Below are 19,857 nucleotides of genomic sequence, written 5' to 3' on the forward strand. Positions count from 1 at the left end.
GAGGATTCCCAAGGTTTTCATGTCCAAAACTGAGCACACAGTCCTCTTCCCAAACCTCCCAGCACTTTCTAGCAACATGCATCAAATCATCTAACAAACATACCGAAAAGAAGTTCTTGGATCTCATCTCAAGGCCCTTCTCAAGTTCTGCTAATTCTTCCTTCTAAATATCTTGGCATCTCTGCACAGAGATGCATTCCCATTTTTACCACCTATTCCACAGCCCTAACCCACACCACAGTCATCTCTCTTCCAGGCACCTTGTGACAGCCTCCCATTGGTGGACCTGTCCCCAGCCTCTGATCTCTGCACCACAGTCAGATACTCAGACTTTTCTGCTCTTCCTCAAGGTGGCCTCTCCTGGATCTCCTGAGCACATCGACTCCCAACTCTGCGTGATTTGCTCACAGTAGCTTCTTATTCTTTACACACATATGATGAAAGTGCCATAATCACTTGCATTATATGATTAATGTGTGGCTTTCCCATTAACTAGAAACTGCATGAGGGCAGAGATCCAACTTTGCACCTCACCTATGTGATGGTCTTGGGTAGACTGACTTTCCTCACCTGAAATCCATTTCCCTTAACTGTGAAAAGCAAGAATAGCTAAGTTACCTGAAAAGTGACTTCCAGCTATGGCAGTCGGTGAATTCCTTGCATATCTATACCTATATCTATATCTATATTTCTATATCTACATATATATGTACATATACATATTTACACATATATGTGCATCTGTTTGTTTAGAGAAATAGACAGACGCACAGCTCAGGAATCAATACAAATACCTTGACTCTCCATTCTCTAGAGGTTTCCTATGTGCTATGTGGCATTTCTCTGACTTCTGGGTTCAACAGAAATAACACACCACAGGGCTGCAAACTTGATTATAGTACCCATTATTCCACTCAGTGGAAATTTACCGAGTGCCCACTCCCTGACGGCTACTAGACCTGGCTCTGGACCCTCCAAAGTGACAGACTTGGAGTGGGTGAAGGTCATCGAATCTTCCCTCACAGCAGTTCTAATTCCAATTAGACAGTTTGCTTTTCTAGACTTGGCTCAGTGCCATTCATGCAGCGGTGCTAACTTAGGCTCTCTACCTGAGTTCTCCAGGTCCTTATAAGCTTCGGCCCAGGACTTGGCCATGTTGGCCAGCGTGTACTCCATGATCTGGATGTCGGTGATGGGGCAGTTGCACTGTGGGAACTCCTCCGCGCACTGACACCTACACTGGCTGTTCTGGCACACGTACTCCCCCTCACCGTTGCACATGATGTAGCTCAAGGCCGACTGGACAAACTTCTCTTGCAGATACTGAGGGAAGATTATCTGAAGACCTGTTCGAGAAGAGCGAGAAGGGGAGACAGAAAGGTTAAAAAAGGTGTTTCATTAACAGTTTCGAAAGGTGATGCTTAGGAATCTGAAGCCGCTGGCTTTCTCCTTGTGTGTCATAACCAAAATATTTCTGGGCCTGCCTAGATCCAGACACAATCGGCAAGGCCTCCAGTGGTATTGCTTCGACATAAACTTCTCAGGTCATGACCTTGGCTATCTCTGAAATGTATACTCTATTATGTTAGATCAGGACTGAGGCTAGAGGCAGATCTGAAATCTACCTTTTCCATTTTGGGAGAAAACCCTTATTGAAAGCACAAGATTATTGTTTATTTTTTTCTTATTTCTTTCATTTCCTTCTTTTTCCTTTCTTCAAATATTTATGAACCCTATTTATGAAGCATAAGTCTTGAGCTAGGTGCTAGGTCTATAGAGATAGAAGAAAAAAAAAAAGACATGATCCTAGCCCTTGGGGAGTTTACAATATAATCAGCAGGGCTAGACCCAGACACATATCATCATAACACAGCTTTATAGACCTGAAGCAGAGATGGCCACATGAGGCAACTAGGCAGCAGAAGCCTGCAAATAACACTGCTTGGGGAGCAGAGAAAACTCTGTACTGGACATGATATTTGAGCTGGTTGAAAGTGAATAAGAGAGCATCATGGAAAAAGAAGAACAGGAAGTACGTTCCGAAGAAAGGAACAGCAAGAACAAAGGCACACCATGTCTGGGAGTCACCCGTGAATGAAATGGATTTGGATGGGTCGGGGTGCAGTGCTGTAGGAAAAGAGGTTTCAGAGAGGAGCAGACGCCAGAGTGCAAAGAGTTTTATATGCTAAAAACTTTGGACTTCATTTCATGGATAACGGGGATACTTTGGTAAATTTCAAGGGTAAGAATGACCTGTGAAGAGTGATATAATTTAATAAGATCACTGTATGATTAAAAAACAAACAAACATATATATATATATATCTATCAGTGAAGAATGACGTCAGAGAGAATTAACTTTCTCCTTTTTGCTCTAAAAATAAAAAAGCTTAGACTAACCCCTGGTTATAGGATGAGCACTCCTGACCACATCTCACGATCTTTTCTCCATATGTCACTCATTAAAGTCTTAATCCTGAGAGCAATGACAGAGAAGGACTTATCTGGGCACAGGCACCATTCCTGTACCCTTGCAACATCAGCACAGCAGCCTCTTGCCTCTGGTAACCGACAGAAGGACTTTCACTGGGACACTTCGCTCGTTTGGAGCTGCTAACAGTTTGAGCCATCAGTGCAGATGGGCTTGTTTTACTACTCACCGTGTAAAAGAGAATTGTCTGATTTGAATTATTTTTCTTTTTTATCATTCATGCTTCAGGGACACCCCTTAAATCTTACTTGTCAGAGATTTGCTGAATAAGCTCAGCATTTCTCTCTCTACTTCACGAATCTGTGTTTCTAGATTTGTATCTTTCCCTCTCCCACTTCCAAATTAGAAAGAAAGAAAAAAGAAAGGAAGGAAGGAAGGAAGGAAGGAAGGAAGGAAGGAAGGAAGGAAGGAAGGAAGGAAGGAAGGAAGCCCCATCATTTCAACCCATCTTCACATGACCATTTCAGAGGTGGCTTTGTGGAAAGGATGCCTGTGCCCGCAGCATGCTTTATGGTAAAAAACCATGATAAGGTAGTTAAAAGTCGGGCATCACTAGAGTCAGGCTCCTCTTCTTGCTACCTAAGTCATCACTAGCAAGTTATTCAACCTCTCCAAGGCTCTACTTTCTCCTCTATAAAATGGAAATACTTTTAGTACCTACATCAAAAGGTTGTTGAGAAGACCAAGGGAACGAATTCCTGCAAATGGTCTAGAACAGTTCCTGGCTCATAGCAAGCAAAGAATAAATGTTAATTATTGCTATATCCGATGATGATGACGATGGTGTAATATTACTCCCCTGATTAAAGTTTTTTAAAGTTTCAACAGAACTTTTGGAATACATGAACAATAGCTGCAGGTATTTGATCAAAAGAAGATAAGACTCAGAAGGCAGTCTTTAGGTATTTGGAGAGATTTCATGAGAAGTTGTGTTTAGAATTCTATGCTGTTGAACCTGCAGGCAGTGGCAGGAGGGCTATTCAGGATCCTAAGTCAATATGTATGGAAGGTGTTCTGACAAAGTTTTAGTAATTGCTTGAAGGACTTACTGCACAGGGGTATGATAAGATACCGAAAGGTGGGGGCAAAATAAATTAAGAAGTAAAGTCCCTTCTAAACCAAGTCTACAATTCATTCAGAGCATGCATTATTGAGTCATTTTATCTGTATCGCCATTTTCACTTGCAAAGCAGAATTTATTTTTAGCCTATCCCAATCCCCTATAGGCATCCAAGTCTATGGATTGGGGTTAAGTTTCTGTTGCTTAAAGGGACTCTGTAGATTATACCCTCAGTCCTATTTTACCAGCTTGCTCATCATTTTCTTTCTCCCTTTTGTAGGGGATAAAATATTCTATTCTTGGTCCCAGCCCAAAAGGAATTTGGGGAGAGCATTTTTAGAAAATTGCATCAAATCATTTCTCTGTTTGGCAAGGATACAAAAGGCAATATTACCTACCCCATTTAATGCAACCAAAAACAGATGAAGTTTGGGGTTGGGGGGTTTCTGGGAGCAGCTGAAACACAAAACTGGCTGCTCTTTAAAAATGGAAACTCAGAACATGTGAGCTGTCTCTGAGGCAGAATCTCCTGGGCAAATTTGAAAGAGAATAATGAAGACATAGCAATTAAAAAGCACTTTTCTGCAAAATGTCATTACTATTTAAAGTTACATAACCATTTCTACAGCAGCGTAGGTTCACAGAGCAGTCACCGCCAGAGTCTTCTCCTGATGACCTGTGTCCAACAAAGAAGCCCATTGCTGACCACCTAGATCGGCGCCTGAATCCTGCCTACTTCAATAGGAGTCGTAAATAATTCGGAGGGGGACTTGGCCTGTGGTTCCACTGTTTGAAAGATATACAGCTGCCGGCTGGGGTGGAATATTCTGTCCCCACAGTTCCCAAAGACACACACACACACACACACACACACACACACACAAAGGAAAACTGAGAAAATCAGAGAGAGAAAAAAAAGGCCACCATTATTGCCAAGCATATAAATTTTGCCTCACAAAACCCAGGAAGGCAGTAGTCGAGAGATTCATTTGAACACCAACTCACCCACGCTGAACATATGGAATATTTTCCCTTCAATCTCATTATACTTTGGAAAAAAAACATCTTGTTATACTTGAAAATGGAACGTTTCAGCGTTCCGCGGAGCGAGTGGGCAATGTAGATGTGGGAACATCTACATCGTCTTTCTCCTCTTTTCCTGATTTTTGCCCCGTCTCCCTCAGCCCTTCCTCTCGCCTCACCTTGCGTGCATCTCGCAGTCTTTTTTATATTTTACGTACAGTCTGAGACATTATTTCTCCTTCTCTCTGGCACACGGTAGGAGAGCTCTATTTCCTTGCCTCCTGCCTTCTTACCTCTTAACATTCTCTTCCCTATTCAGAGCACACTGGGCATCCTGCCTTTTGCTCAGCCCCTCCATGTGCCAGTCATATCATTCCTACAGTTTTTACACTTGTCTTTCCCTGCAAACCAGACTATTCTTTTCCCAGATCTCTGCATGGCTCCCTCGTCCTACAGTTGGGACCTTCCCAGACCACCCCCAATTAAAACGCCTCTCCTAGTTTCTTCATAGGATTTGTGACTTACTGAAATTATCTTACTAATTTGTTTTCATGTTTATTTTTCCATCTCTCCCATTAGAGAGTGGGCTTTAGGGGGACGGGGTCTTATCTGTCCACTATGGACCCCCGGAGTATAAATTCAGGCCACGTCCAGCATAAGCTCTAGGCACAAAAAAAAAAAAAAAAAAAAAGCTGCCCCATTAGGTTTAGAAGATGTTAGAATCGAAAAGTTAGGTGGCCTGCCCAAAGATCCACAACTAGAGTAACAGACTCAGGACTTTCATTCAGGAATTCCGACCGAGTTCTGAAATACTTGAGGATCCTTCCACCTCTCCACGGGCGAGGGTGGAAGCTGGGATGATGTCTGGGCTTAGTGTTCCCAGGGCAGCTCCGGCACTGGGCGGCCTCTGGGAATGTCGTAGCCTGTCTGAAATTCAGTTTTCTGGCCTAGGAAGTTAAAATCCCAACAATCACCTTCCAGAGCTGTTGTGAGAAGTAAACGAGGGGAGAAAAGGCACACACAGCCCTTAAACAAGAACCTGGCTGTCACGGGCCAAATGTTTGCATCTCTCTAAAATTCAACTACCTAAGTGGAAACCTAATCCCAATGTGATGGTGTTAGGAGATGGGGCCTTTGGGTGGGTGATTAGAGTTAGATTAGGTCATGAAGATGGGGCCTCTGTGATAGGATTAGTGCCTTTATAAGAAGAGGAAGAGATAGTCAAGCGCTCAAATTCTCTCTCTCTCTCTCACTCTCTCTCTCTCTCTCTTTCTCTCTCTCTCTCTCTCTCTCTCTCTCGCTTTCTCTCACCCTCCCTCCCTTTCCTTCTCCCTCTCCCTCCCGCCCACCTCCTTCAATGAGCACACATCAGGGAAAGACCATGTGAGCACACAGTGAGAAAGCAGCTGTCTATAAGCCTGGAGCTGCCTTTACCAGGCACTGAACCTGCTGGCTCCTTGATCTAAGACATCTCAGCCTCCAGAGCTGTAACAAATGAATATCTATGTTTAGATCACCCAGTCTATGGTATTTTGTTATAGCAGCCCAAGCCAACTAAGACACTGACATAATTAAGGGTTCAATAAATGTTAGGTACCCCTATTTACACTATACCAGAACATAATCCATTACTTAGACCCAACTCGAGCCTTTCTTAGAAAAATCCTCCTTGAGTGACTTCATTTGGGCCAGCAGGAAGCATGCCAAGAGTACATTTTCAACAGTAGTTACTATAGGTCTTCATTATTTATCATTCCGTTGTTTGTACTTCAATAAATTTCCCTTCCTTCTTCCCTTCCTTTCCTTCCTTCCTTCTTCCATCCTTTCTTCCTTCCTTCCTCCCTTTCATCTTTCCTTCTTTTCTTCTCTCCTCTCTTTATTTCCTTCCAGACATATTGTTTAAACTCTGCTTAAACCCTACTATGTTTCAGACACCCTGCCAGAGATATCAGGGGGAATTCCCTGTCTCATGGTATATGAAGGAGACAGACATGTAAACAAGCTGCTTGGATGCAGTGAGACCAGTGCTCAACCAGAAGCACAAGGTTGCTCAGGGAACACAGAGCAAGAACACCCAACCCAGCATGGAGTAGGGGTGGCCAAAGAGGCTCTCCTAGAGGAAGAGGCATTTAAACGGAGACCTAATGGATTAACAGGAATCAGGGGATGACAGATTCACAGGAAGAGCCATCTAGAAAATGAATCACAATGGCAAATATCTCAGGCAGTAGAACTCCTTCCAATTAGGAACCAACCAACTTGGCAATCACCTTCTTTTCTGATTAAGGTTCATCTTTTTTGTTTGCTTGTTTGCGTCCAAGTTCCTTAGAGAAGAGAAGAAAGAGTTCTGATGCCTCAGAGAAGATCAAGTCTCTGAAGGGGAGAATGACACACAGCAGAGATCTGTCGGCTCATTAGAGGAACAGCATTTCTTACAGCAATAAAAGGTAAGGATCTTTGTCTATAACGGCATTGAGTATACCTGAGATTCAGGCGGTGGGGGTGGGGGTGGGGTGGGGGGAAAGGCTCACTGTGTTGTTGAGTTTCAACCATTGGGGAAGGCAGTGCTAAAATAACAGAAGAACTTAAGAACTTTCAGGGAGACCTTCTATCCATTGGATCCCTGGAGACCTTCCATCGTCAATAGCATTGCTGTGTAAAGCGAGCACCTGGTTTAGGCGACCGTGCTCAGTGCGGCTGGGGAACACTTAATGTCTGGAAAAGAAGACCCAATCAAGAAAAGCTAACGGTGCCCCTGAGATCTGGAGACTGGAGTCCAACCTTGACCTCTGACCATGATCCTGCTCTTTTGCTGAAGGGAACTCTTAGCCTCTTCCTTCCTTCAACAAGTAGTACATGGCGAGTTGTGAGAGAAGATGCTTCTGACCTCCTAAGGACACAGAGGGGCTATCTGGAGATTCAAAACTAAAGCACAAAATCCAAGGACAAGAGGCAAAGGACTTAACCGATAATAAAAACAAAAAGTAGCATCGTCTCTGGTACATAGTAGCACACTAGGTTTAATAAATATATTTAATAAATACTATGTTTAATATTTTTCAAATATTGAATAAGTCAGTGATCTATTATGAAGATGAAAGAAAATGAGTCTGGAGACAATAATTATGAGAGGCTTTGTGATGCGGGGGATGCGGGTAGAGTCCTGAAACATGAACTTGGTCTTAACAGATGAAGAAGGGAGGTCACTTGTGTTCTGGGCAGAGGGCGTGCCTTAGGGCTTGGGCGAAGATTAGTGTGTGAATACCTTGGAGCAATCTAAGTCTTTTCTACAAGGACCATACATCTTCCTGGGTTTTTATTCGCAGCTTTGTTTCATTTTATTCTACATCCTAATTACTTAACATAGCACTATTTTTGATGGATTTGCTCTTTTCTGACCTATTTCGTTAGATATTAAATGCACGATCTTGTGCAATGCTAAGAGGAAGAGGAATAATGCAGGTTAGGTTCTATTTTGGTTTTGTATAAATATTTCTCTGTCCTGTTTTTGCATCAGAATGTGGCCCCCTGCAGATAGCTCTAAGCCCTATCAGAGTCCCAGCTGTTGTCTCGTACCTGCTAAGTTCTGCTTGTCAAATTCTGTCTATTTCTGAAGAGCATGAGGTGGGGAGAACAACAAGGACTGCACCTTTTGCAAAAAGTCATCCTGATCCCCTTCCTTGTGAAAGCCCAGGGATTTCAGACTGGCAGATAAAGGACTTTATAGCTCCAACAGCCATTCTGAACTCTAGTGTAATGAAGGCATGCAGGTCAATTACCCATCTGTTTGTGTTTCTATTGCTGTGAATTACAGTATCCATCGCTGACAGCTCATTGGAGTGGAATGAAAATAAGACGATAATTCACCGGGTGAAACTGTGCAGAAAGGGCAAAAAGGCTATGATCTCATTCAGAAGTTCAGTCCTGTCTGCGTGAGGGGTCATTTGCTCTCTGGGAAATAAAGGCAGCTACCTGGGGGCGGGGGGGGGGGGCGGGGAAGTGGGTGGGTTCTGGCTCCCTCTTCTGCATAGAGTAACCTTTTCTGTTCCCATGTATCATCATCTATTTCACGGGATCTTAAGGAGTAGGTAGACTTGAAACCCTTGAATGGAAGATGCAGGTAAATGAAATTCAGCCTATACAATGAAAATCTGTTTAACTATCAGAAATTTTGAGCTTCGATGAAATGGGTTTCTTTAGTAGGTAGAGGGCTCCTTCCTCATCATTGGAAGAGTACATGCAGAATTTGAAAGTTGACACGGTAAGAACGCTCTAAAGAACCCAAGGTCCAAATGACATGCGGTAGATTGGGTTGTCGTTAACTCATATTCCCTGCTCCTCCCTGCAGTGTCCTCCCTTTGAAAAAATCGCACACGCCCGCCCTCTGAACTCAGGTGGGTTCACACGACATATTTTTGCCAATGAAATGGGTAAGTGATGTGTGCAACTTACAAAATAAAGGTATAAGAATTAACACATGAGTTGATCAATTTCTCTTTTCCCATCACCCCAAGAACAGTAATGTTTCATATAGAGGCCACTGGAGGGGCAGAAGCACAATTGACCTGTGACCATGTTGTGGTATCAGTAAAAAAGGAGCATTTACTTTTCCCAACCACTGAGATTCAGGGATTGTTTGTTAGCACAGCATAACCTAGCCGACACTGATAGATACAGAAGTTGGCAAACTATGACTCATGGGCCAAATTACTCTGCCATCTAATTTTGTAAATTAATTGTGTTGGAGCACAGCCACACAGATTTGTTGAACTATTGTCTATAGCTGCTTTCGCATTACAGTGGAAGAACTGAATACTTGCAACAGAGACTATGTGTGACCCACAAAGCCTAAAACATTTACCATCTGGCTCTTTTCTGAAAAGGTTTGCCAGCCCCAGTGCTAACTGATCATTAAGATTCTTTCAACCTTGATTTTCTATGAGTCTATTCTGTGCTGTCGTTCATTCGTTTATTAAGTGAAGATCAATTAGTGACCTTTATGTGCCAGACACTCTTCTGGGCTCTGGAGAAAAGACAGGAAACAAGAAACAAAACCCTTGCTCTCATGGAATTTACCGTTCAGTGAAGGATATAGCAATAAACAAATAAATACAAATACAGGAGGATTTATACTGACAAAAGGGATTGGGGGCAGGGAGACTTCTAAATGACAATTTCAACTTTAAAAAAGAGGATATGGTCTAAACTATGAAATCACCAAGGATGTAGAGGCCAAAATATTTTTAAAATTAAATTTCATAAAATTTCAACATGAAGATACCCTTGAAGCTTTAAGAAGAGGTCAATTCAATTTCAATAAAAGCTTCTTCACAGAGCTCATGATAAAAACCAAATCTGACACCCGTAAGACTTGTGTTCCCTGATCCCTAGATCAGCTGACGTCTCCAAATTCTCCCCTAACCTACTGCCCTTTCCTTGCTACATCCAGTAACACCTGCCTCTGTCCCCGAAGCGTGCCAAGTTCTATCCAAATTTTGGCTCAGCTATTACTAACTGCAAGACCTTGGGAACTTAAGATTAAGAAGCCTAACTTTTCTGATTCTCAGTTTCTTTATTAAAGCGTTCATTGTAGGGCTGGTGTAAAAATTAAATGAACAAGTTGATATCCTGACTGCGGTGGTATCTTATTGACATGACTGGATATGTCTGTCAAATTCATAGAACCTGTTTACCTCAACAAAGTGAATTTTTCTGGATGTAAATTATACCTCAGTGAATTGGAGAACAAAATCAATTACATAACACATGTTATAACTGTCTTAGTACATGACAATTGGTCAACTAATGTCATTTCCTATCCTCGTCCTGTTTTCTGTTGCTTTCCCAGAAGGCCTTTGGCAATCCCGGGCATCCTGTTTGTTGGCAATCAAAAGCACCTTGCACATATCTCAAATCTAATAGAATACTGATCGCATCATTTTGTGTGTGTTCATATTCATGTTCCTCCTGGTCTGTGAGCTCCTCGAATGGAAAAGGCAGTGCCTATTTGTCTCCCATTTCCCTGACATCTAGCACATGAATGAGCACCAGTAAACATGTCTGAATGAAGGTGAATTTAGACAGAATATGCTTCAGAGAAGACTGCGGTTCTCTGCTCTGCGCCTAGCATGTCCCACCTTTCTAGAGTCATCCCTCACGAGCAGGACCTATGTCATCATTCCCAATACTACAGCTTGAAACCTGAAGTTGTAGTAACTTCAGCTCAGTAATGAAAGAGACAGCTGCTCAGAAAATCTGAGTAAAAAAATAATACTCAGATCCAAAGACCATCCTAAGAGAACAATATTACTAAAGGACTTGACCACAGATTTTAGCACGTATTTTGTTTTGGATCCATAGCTACACACTATGATTCTTGAGGTCTAGAACTGTGTGTGTGTGTGTGTGTGTGTGTGTGTGTGTGTGTGTGTGTGTGTGTGTGTGTGTATTTCTTTACATTCTTTCCAAGATATCAAACACAGTGCTAGACTATAGTAGGTATGCAAAAATTAAACTGCACGATTCAGCAACTATTGGAAAGTCTTTTCACTCATCACTTTATTAAGCCACGTGCTGTACTTGATACTAGAGATATGGAAATTGACTAAGACGTGGTCTCTAACCTCAAGGTGCAAGGGGATAGGAATGAAGTCAAATGGTAGACACAGTCCAGCGTTTGCCAAGTTGTATGCCACAGGATCATAAATCTGCAAATGTACCCAGGATCACATACATTTAGAAAACTATGTATTTAATCTACCTCTTGAGACCCATAATACACATTAGCACAGTTAAGGCACTGAGAAGGCCTGCAGTAAGTAAGTAAATGTGGTCGATGTCATTTAATCCAGTGTTTCAGTATTATCGAGCTTTGATTAAGTTACTGTGTGGTCATAAATAACCTCAAAATCTCAGTGGCTTGTAACCACAAAGATTTATTTCTTGCTCACGTTTCCTGTTGGCTTGGCTTTGACCCTGGCCCCCAAGTCTTTTTCATTTGGGGCCTAGGCTGAAGAAGCAGCCTTTCTCAGGTATATGCCACTTACAGGACAGAAAGAAAGAACAAAATCCAAGGCAATGTCTCCTAAAGTGTCTGCTAACATGAGGCATGCATTCTGTTGTCTCACATTCCACTGGCCAAAGTAAATCATATGGTCAAGTCCAATGTCAACTAGATGAGACGCGCACATCTCCCACAGGACAGCACTGCCAGTCACCTGGCAATGCATTGACAATTCTCTCAGGGAAGTGAACAATGCAGTCATGTAATCTACCACAAACTAAACTTCTTTTTATACCAAACCTTTTTTTAAATTATATTATTCAGCAATTCCACTCTTAAGATATGTACTCAAAAGAATTATAGACAGGTATTCAAACAAACGTGTTCACAAATGTTCATAGCAGTAATATTCACAATAGTCAAAACGGTGGAGGCAACCTAAATGTCCATCAAGCTATGAATGGGTAAACAAAATGTGGTACAACCATAAAATGCAATTTAAGTCAGCCATAAAAGAATTAAATACTGATGCATCTAACAACATGGATGAAGTCTGAAAATACTTTGTTATATTAAAGAAGCCAACAGACAAAACATACAAAATATATTATATTATTTCACTTACATGAAATATCCAGAATAGGCAAATCTACAGAAACAGAAAGAAAATTAATAGCTGCCGGGAGCTGGATGAGGAGTAGAATGGATGCGGAATTTCCATTTGGGGTAGTGACAAGTGTCTAGAATTTGCTAGTGATGATAGTTATACAACACTGTGAATATACTTAATGCCAGTGAACTGAGCATTTAATGGTTAAAACGTTAAACTTTATGTTATGCATATTTTACCACAATAAAAAACTAAGTTTCAAAACAAATTGATTTGATGGTTGAAATAAATTTAAATCAGGACCTATTTATCGAGTACCTACTAAGAGCTGAACACTGAACTAAAGAGAAGTGAATAATGAGCAAATAAAAAAGAATATGGTTTGTGCCCTCAGGGATCTTAATTACAGTTTAGTAGGAAATATGTACAATTGTGCACAAGACAAGATAGAATGCATCTAGAATGTAAGAAAGGCACATCGCAAGTGTTATGTTCACAGTGTCGAATAAGAGCTTAATTCTGACTAAGTTGAATTGTGAGGGAAAAAATGAGGATTGACTTAATAATTATAAAAAATAAACAGGTACCATATCTATACAGTCAGTGAATTAATTTCCATGAGTGATTTATTTTGGCTTTCGCCATCCTGATGTCCGGTCTTTGCAGTCAATGAGCTCAACGAGGAACTGAATGGGACGTGGTGATTACAGGAGACCATATTGCCACATCAAACCATTTGTCAGTCAGGATTTCTATGCGGCACACTCGGCCACAAGCCTATTGAAAGGTAAAGCCCTACATGACCACATACCACGAGAGGCAAGTGCTCTGCTACCCCTTCTCTCAACATCAGCTTATACGCCATCAGAATTTCCATCTCTTTCTGTACAAGTCTGAGTTTCGAGTCACCAAATGATTCCAGATTTCCCCAGGTCAGAGACAGCATGTTCTACAGTCGTGTACCTGGAATGTTGCAAGGCCTTCGTAATATTCTGTCATAAAGGTATTTGATCTTTGCTGGTTCTGGATCCTTCACAGAGTATGTGAATAGCTATGAAAATGACACATCTATCCACATACACAAGTTGACAGGTAATTTTAGGAAAGTCACAGACTTTCTAAAGTAAATAGCAGAACGCAGAAGCACATAGAAAGGGCTACATAACTACTGGCTCTAACGAAAACCATGATTATGATTTATACGTCCCAGGTTGAGAAAGAATGTGGTGTACAGTTTAAGAGCACTGGCATTGAGTGGGTTCAAATTCTTGTTCTGTCACCTATAACGGAGTTAACTTCTGTGAGCCTCAATGTTCGAATCTGGAAAATAGAATGATGTTGAGGTTTACATGAGATACCGATATGAAAAATGAGTTCTGTACCTGGCACATGAGAATTATCCTAAATTGTAGCTATGATTATTATTTCCTATCAGCCCTCTTGGTTTTTAGGTTGGGTACTTCCTACATATTTTCCTATTAGATGCAGGACAATTGTTCCAAGGCAGAGGTCTTCTTATGCCCGTTTTGCAGATTAGCTGACCCAGAGCAGCTCAGAGACTTAACTAGTCCAAGGTCTTGTCACTCTCAGATTTGCTCTCCTGACTCTCCCCATTCTATTTGTTTTCTGATTGAGTCTTTAATGGACATCTTCAATCCACTTCTTAAGAGGATTCCAGTTCTCCTCCTGACAACACAGGGCACTCCCTGGCTCATAAAGGAAAACCAACATTTGGCTATCACCAGGGTGGAAGTCAGCAGTCCCATTTGACAGAAAGGTGCTGCAATTTTGCTCCACAGACCTCACAGACAGAGCCAAGGGAAGGCAGAAACATGGATCCCATCAGTGCCTTTCAGGGCCCTGCTAATCGGACAAGAAGGGCCTCAGTCATAAGCTATCGCCTGCATGTGACCCTCCATCGACCTTAATGAGGACCCATCCCAAGGCTGCTGACTAGAGCAGGGCTGGCTGCAATTCTCAGGTGTTCCAGCTTGGGCTCACAGGCCCACATGAAGTGATGGGGGCGTGGAAGAGGAGGGGGCTTTATAAAAAGGAGGCCCGATCATCTCCCGTCCCCTCTTCCTCTGTTACTGCAGTTGGGCAGGGATGTTTCCCGCTTCTACCCACATCTAGAATGTGTTGTGCTGACTCAGGGCTCCGCCAGTGAAGTGAAGTAGCCTTAGAGGCCAGGCGACTAGGAACCAAAAGCTGGGGGACCTTGGGGAAGAGATTTCAACCTCCTTGAGCTTCGGGTTCTTCATCTGTATAATGGGGATGATGATCCCTAGCTCTTAGCTGGTGGGAGGGACAAACTGGCCAGTGGACATATGCATAATGCCTAAAAAGGAGCGGCAGCTCAAAAAGAGGTTATTTTTGAGCACTTCTACACTCTGTTCTTCTGCCACTTCTTGTTGTCAGATCATTTTGAAAATAATCGTCTTCACTCCATTTATGATGCCTGGCTGCTGAGGAAAGAGATCACGGGTGCGACTTCTCTTTCTCAGCTTCCTTCTCTTGCTCCTCACTCTCCTCCCCCCTTACCCTCTTCCTCTCTTCCTCTTCCCCTCCTTCATCCTTTTCTCTTCCTTCCCTCCCTGTCTTTCCACTCCCTTTCCTCTGCCTCTTTCTTCCCTTTCCCCTCTCCTCCTAGTCTTCCTCTTTCTATTGTCACTTTGGCACTAATCGTACACAAAACTTTAATTTAGGAAATATGGACTGAGTTCCTATCTCCGTGGCACTGTGTTGAATATGATGAAATACGAAGCTGGCAAGGCCGAATCCTTCCCTTAAAGAGAAGAGATAACACTGGCACTAAATGAATATGTTGCCAGATGAGTAAAAAAAAATTATACCATAAAAGAGGTCTTAAAAGAGGTTTTTCAGAAGAGGTGGTATTGGAGGATTAAGGGGCATGGCCTCTGCCTGGAGGAGGCACCATCTAATTCCGCTGGAAAAGCCCGTGTTCTTTGAAGAATGCTATCCGTGCCAGGCAACACAGTGGCTGGCACACAGTAGGCCCTCAGAAAATGGTTGTTAGGATGAACTGGAATGAGAAGGGTAAAAGTTCACAGAAAGCAGAGCATACTAAGGGCTTGGTGATTCATTCATTTAATCATTCATTCATTCATTCGCAAATTTATTTAACAAATATCTTCTGAGCGCTGTTTCTGTACCAGGTTCTATATATTATTCTAGAGATAGAAAAGGTCCCTACCACTGAGGAACTTTCACTTCAGTGAGGAAGTTGAATGACTAATAACCGACTACGTGCATGTGACAAGTCTCAGGGGACAGGTGGGTGGGATGCCTAATAATCTGGGAAAAAGAGGTAAGAGAAGCTCTCCGGGGAGCAGTGAAAGTCCGGGGCTTTAAGAGGCAACGTGCAAAGGTGCAAAGTCATACAAAATAAAACTTTAACAGACAGCTTGCAGTGAAATGTAAGAAATTCCACAGGCCTGGAGAGAAGATGTGAGTATGTGTTGGATGGTGAAATAAGATGAAGACATGAAGGGTTTGATTACGTGTCCTGATGCCAAGTGAAAAAGTCTAGACTTGATACCAAAATCTCTCTCACAGAGGTTGGGAAGGATTTTAAGCAGGAAAGTTGACAGTATTAGGTTTGATTTTAAGATCACGCTGGCTGCGGTGACGGAGACGGATAGCGGGAGCGATCAGAATCAAGGAGGCTGGTTTGGCAGTCACACTGAGATGGCCCAAGGAAGGGAGGAGTGATGAAGGGAGTAGCTGAGCCACGGCAGGCAGGGGTGGAGACGAGAGGATTCCTGATGTGGGGGTGCACGTTTGTGTTGGGCACCGAAGGATGAACTGAACTCAGTGAAAGAGAACAGAGGTCATTTAAGGCAGTAAGAGATTCTGGGTGTGTGAGCGATAGAAGATAGGGCTTAGTCTGGGAGGAGGCTAAGTTTCAAGAAAAGACACAGGAAAAGAAAAAAAGGTAGGGGAGGGAGCAGGAAGGAGGAGGAAAATGATGTGAGATGGACACGTGCAATGTACCATTTGAAGGTCAATATTAGAAGGGGGTTCTCAAAACACACCAGAGGCTCACGGTGACCCTTTCTGGAGGTGCAGAGAGTATCCAATGCCTCATGTCACCAGTATTTCATCCCATATCCCATCTTTTAAAGATCTTTACCTTCTTCCTGTCCATTTATCTCTTTTAGATGCTGAGAACAGGCTAGTCACCTCACTCCTTTTTTCTTTAAGAAAAAAATATCATATGCCATTGAATATAAGATGCCAGTCATTGTAAGAGGTATCATTGTTTTATGTACACTAAGAAAAAAAACAGTCTGCCAATTAAACTATGACACACCATCAGTTATGAGAAACATTCCAATTTCAGAGATGCACATTAGTTCTATGAAGAGTAATCAAAAGAAAAGTTCAAGAAAATGCCCGCATTATCACATCTATAAACTGCATCCTCCTCTGGGTCCATAAGCTCTCCTTTCCCGCCCTTCACAATGATGGACTAGCAGGCGGTCTTCTCTAAGGCAAATAATTCCAGTCGTACCCAAGACGCTCTTCACTCTTGCCTGCTCGACTCTGACCCTAAAATAATCCCTCTTGCTTACAGAATCAATTTCCCCTCTCTGAATAATAATTCTCGCCAGCATATAAAAATTTTGTTGCTTCTATATTAAAAAAGAAGAAAAAGTCACTGACTCCACATCGCTTTCTGCTGTCGTGTTATTTACTGCAATATTTCTCTGTAGAGTCTGCTATATCCCTTGTCTTCTCTTCCTCTCTTCCTATTTTCTCTAGAATGCATTCGATTCAGGCTTTCATCTCCATAATTCTATTGAAACATTTTGGTCAAGGTCGCCCAAGACCTCCCTGTTGCTAAATGCACTGGTTAGTTCTCAGTATTCATCTTGATTCTCCTACCAGCAGCATGTGACACAGTTGACCACGATCTCTGTTTTGAAAAACATTCTTTCCTGGGCTTCCAGGATACTATACTCTCTTGGCTCTCTTCCCCTCTCCCCGGCCACTTCTTAGTTTTCTTTTCTTGTTCCTCATTATCATCCCATTATCCCAACCCTTCAAGATTAAAGTCACCATGGCTCCATAACTGGATCCCTTCTCTTCTCTAACTATACTTTCTCCCAAGGGGAAAAAGAGGTAAGAGAAGCTCTCCTGGGAGCAGTGAAAGTCCGGGGCTTTAAGAGGCAACGTGCAAAGGTGCAAAGTCATACAAAATAAAACTTTAACAGACAGCTTGCAGTGAAATGTAAGAAATTCCACAGGCCTGGAGAGAAGATGTGAGTATGTGTTGGATGGTGAAATAAGATGAAGACATGAAGGGTTTGATTACGTGTCCTGATGCCAAGTTAAAAAGTCTAGACTTGATACCAAAATCTCTCTCACAGAGGTTGGGAAGGATTTGAAGCAAGAAAGTGACAGTATTAGGTTTGATTTTAAGATCACGCTGGCTGTGGTGACGGAGACGGATAGCGGGAGTGATCAGAATCAAGGAGGCTGGTTTGGCAATCACACTGAGATGGCCCAAGGAAGGGAGGAGTGATGAAGGGAGTAGCTGAACCACGGCAGGCAGGGGTGGAGACGAGAGGATTCCTGATGTGGGGGTGCACGTTTGTGTTGGGCACCGAAGGATGAACTGAACTCAGTGAAAGAGAACAGAGGTCATTTAAGGCAGTAAGAGATTCTGGGTGTGTGAGCGATAGAAGATAGGGCTTAGTCTGGGAGGAGGCTAAGTTTCAAGAAAAGACACAGGAAAAGAAAAAAAGGTAGGGGAGGGAGCAGGAAGGAGGAGGAAAATGATGTGAGATGGACACGTGCAATGTACCATTTGAAGGTCAATATTAGAAGGGGGTTCTCAAAACACACCAGAGGCTCACGGTGACCCTTTCTGGAGGTGCAGAGAGTATCCAATGCCTCATGTCACCAGTATTTCATCCCATATCCCATCTTTTAAAGATCTTTACCTTCTTCCTGTCCATTTATCTCTTTTAGATGCTGAGAACAGGCTAGTCACCTCACTCCTTTTTTCTTTAAGAAAAAAATATCATATGCCATTGAATATAAGATGCCAGTCATTGTAAGAGGTATCATTGTTTTATGTACACTAAGAAAAAAAACAGTCTGCCAATTAAACTATGACACACCATCAGTTATAAGAAACATTCCAATTTCAGAGATGCACATGAGTTCTATGAAGAGTAATCAAAAGAAAAGTTCAAGAAAATGCCCGCATTATCACATCTATAAACTGCATCCTCCTCTGGGTCCATAAGCTCTCCTTTCCCTCCCTTCACAATGATGGACTAGCAGGCGGTCTTCTCTAAGGCAAATAATTCCAGTCGTACCCAAGACGCTCTTCATTCTTGCCTGCTCGACTCTGACCCTAAAATAATCCCTCTTGCTTACAGAATCAATTTCCCCTCTCTGAATAATAATTCTCGCCAGCATATAAAAATTTTGTTGCTTCTATATTAAAAAAGAAGAAAAAGTCACTGACTCCACATCACTTTCTGCTGTCGTGTTATTTACTGCAATATTTCTCTGTAGAGTCTGCTATATCCCTTGTCTTCTCTTCCTCTCTTCCTATTTTCTCTAGAATGCATTCGATTCAGGCTTTCATCTCCATAATTCTATTGAAACATTTTGGTCAAGGTCGCCCAAGACCTCCCTGTTGCTAAATGCACTGGTTAGTTCTCAGTATTCATCTTGATTCTCCTACCAGCAGCATGTGACACAGTTGACCACGATCTCTGTTTTGAAAAACATTCTTTCCTGGGCTTCCAGGATACTATACTCTCTTGGCTCTCTTCCCCTCTCCCCGGCCACTTCTTAGTTTTCTTTTCTTGCTCCTCATTATCATCCCATTATCCCAACCCTTCAAGATTAAAGTCACCATGGCTCCATAACTGGATCTCTTCTCTTCTCTAACTATACTTTCTCCCAAGGTAATTTTACCAATTAAATATCGTCTCTATGCTAATTTATATCTCTGTTTCTCTCCTCTGACTTGCCAAATGCTAGCTCAGCATACACGTTTGTATGTATGATAGGTTTCTCAAACTTAGGTTCAAACCCCACTTCTCATGTCCCACCAAAACTTCTCCCTCCCACAGTCTCGTCACATTGGCAAGACAATCCCACCATTGCCATTCTCAAGTGAAACATGGGAATCATCTTCTGCTCCTCTTTCTCTCATCTTACAAGTTTCTTAGTCCATTACCAAATCATGTCAGCACTACTTAAAAATATACCCGTAATTCGATTACATCTCCCAACCCTTGTTGCCACTATCATGGTCCAGGCCACCATTTTCTCTCATCTTGATAAATACAGTAGCTCCTAACTGGGTTCCTTATATATGTTCTTTCCCTTGATCTGGTCAACAGTCATAGTGATTCACTTAAAATGTCAGTGAGGTCAAGGTACTCCACTGTCCACATTTGCAATGGCTCCTCATTTCATCCGGAGTAATATCTAAAGTCTTTTCCATGCTCTACAAATTTCTGCCGAACTTGTTCCCTCCCTCCCTCTCTCTGATTGTAAAGAAAGTGTATTTTCTTTGTTTCCTTGTTTATTGTCTACTCCCCCCACATACAAAGTATAAGCTCCAAAATCATGGAAACTTAGCTTATTCAGTGGTGTGTATCCAGCTCTTAAAACAATAT

At 42.3% G+C, this 19,857-nt stretch overlaps 1 protein-coding gene across 1 annotated transcript in view; it reads right to left on the reverse strand.

The window, feature by feature from the left end:
- The window catches only part of BRINP1 (BMP/retinoic acid inducible neural specific 1), a 186,647-nt gene that overhangs the window by 37,619 nt on the left and 129,171 nt on the right, over positions 1 to 19,857 (reverse strand). The window contains exon 6 of the mRNA XM_011360967.1: positions 1,110 to 1,346. Within this exon, the coding sequence (XP_011359269.1) occupies positions 1,110 to 1,346 (237 nt within the window). The remainder of the gene's footprint in view (positions 1 to 1,109; positions 1,347 to 19,857) is intronic.

The sequence above is a fragment of the Pteropus vampyrus genome, unplaced genomic scaffold, assembly GCF_000151845.1.
Source record: "Pteropus vampyrus isolate Shadow unplaced genomic scaffold, Pvam_2.0 Scaffold61, whole genome shotgun sequence".
Lineage (NCBI taxonomy): Eukaryota > Metazoa > Chordata > Mammalia > Chiroptera > Pteropodidae > Pteropus > Pteropus vampyrus.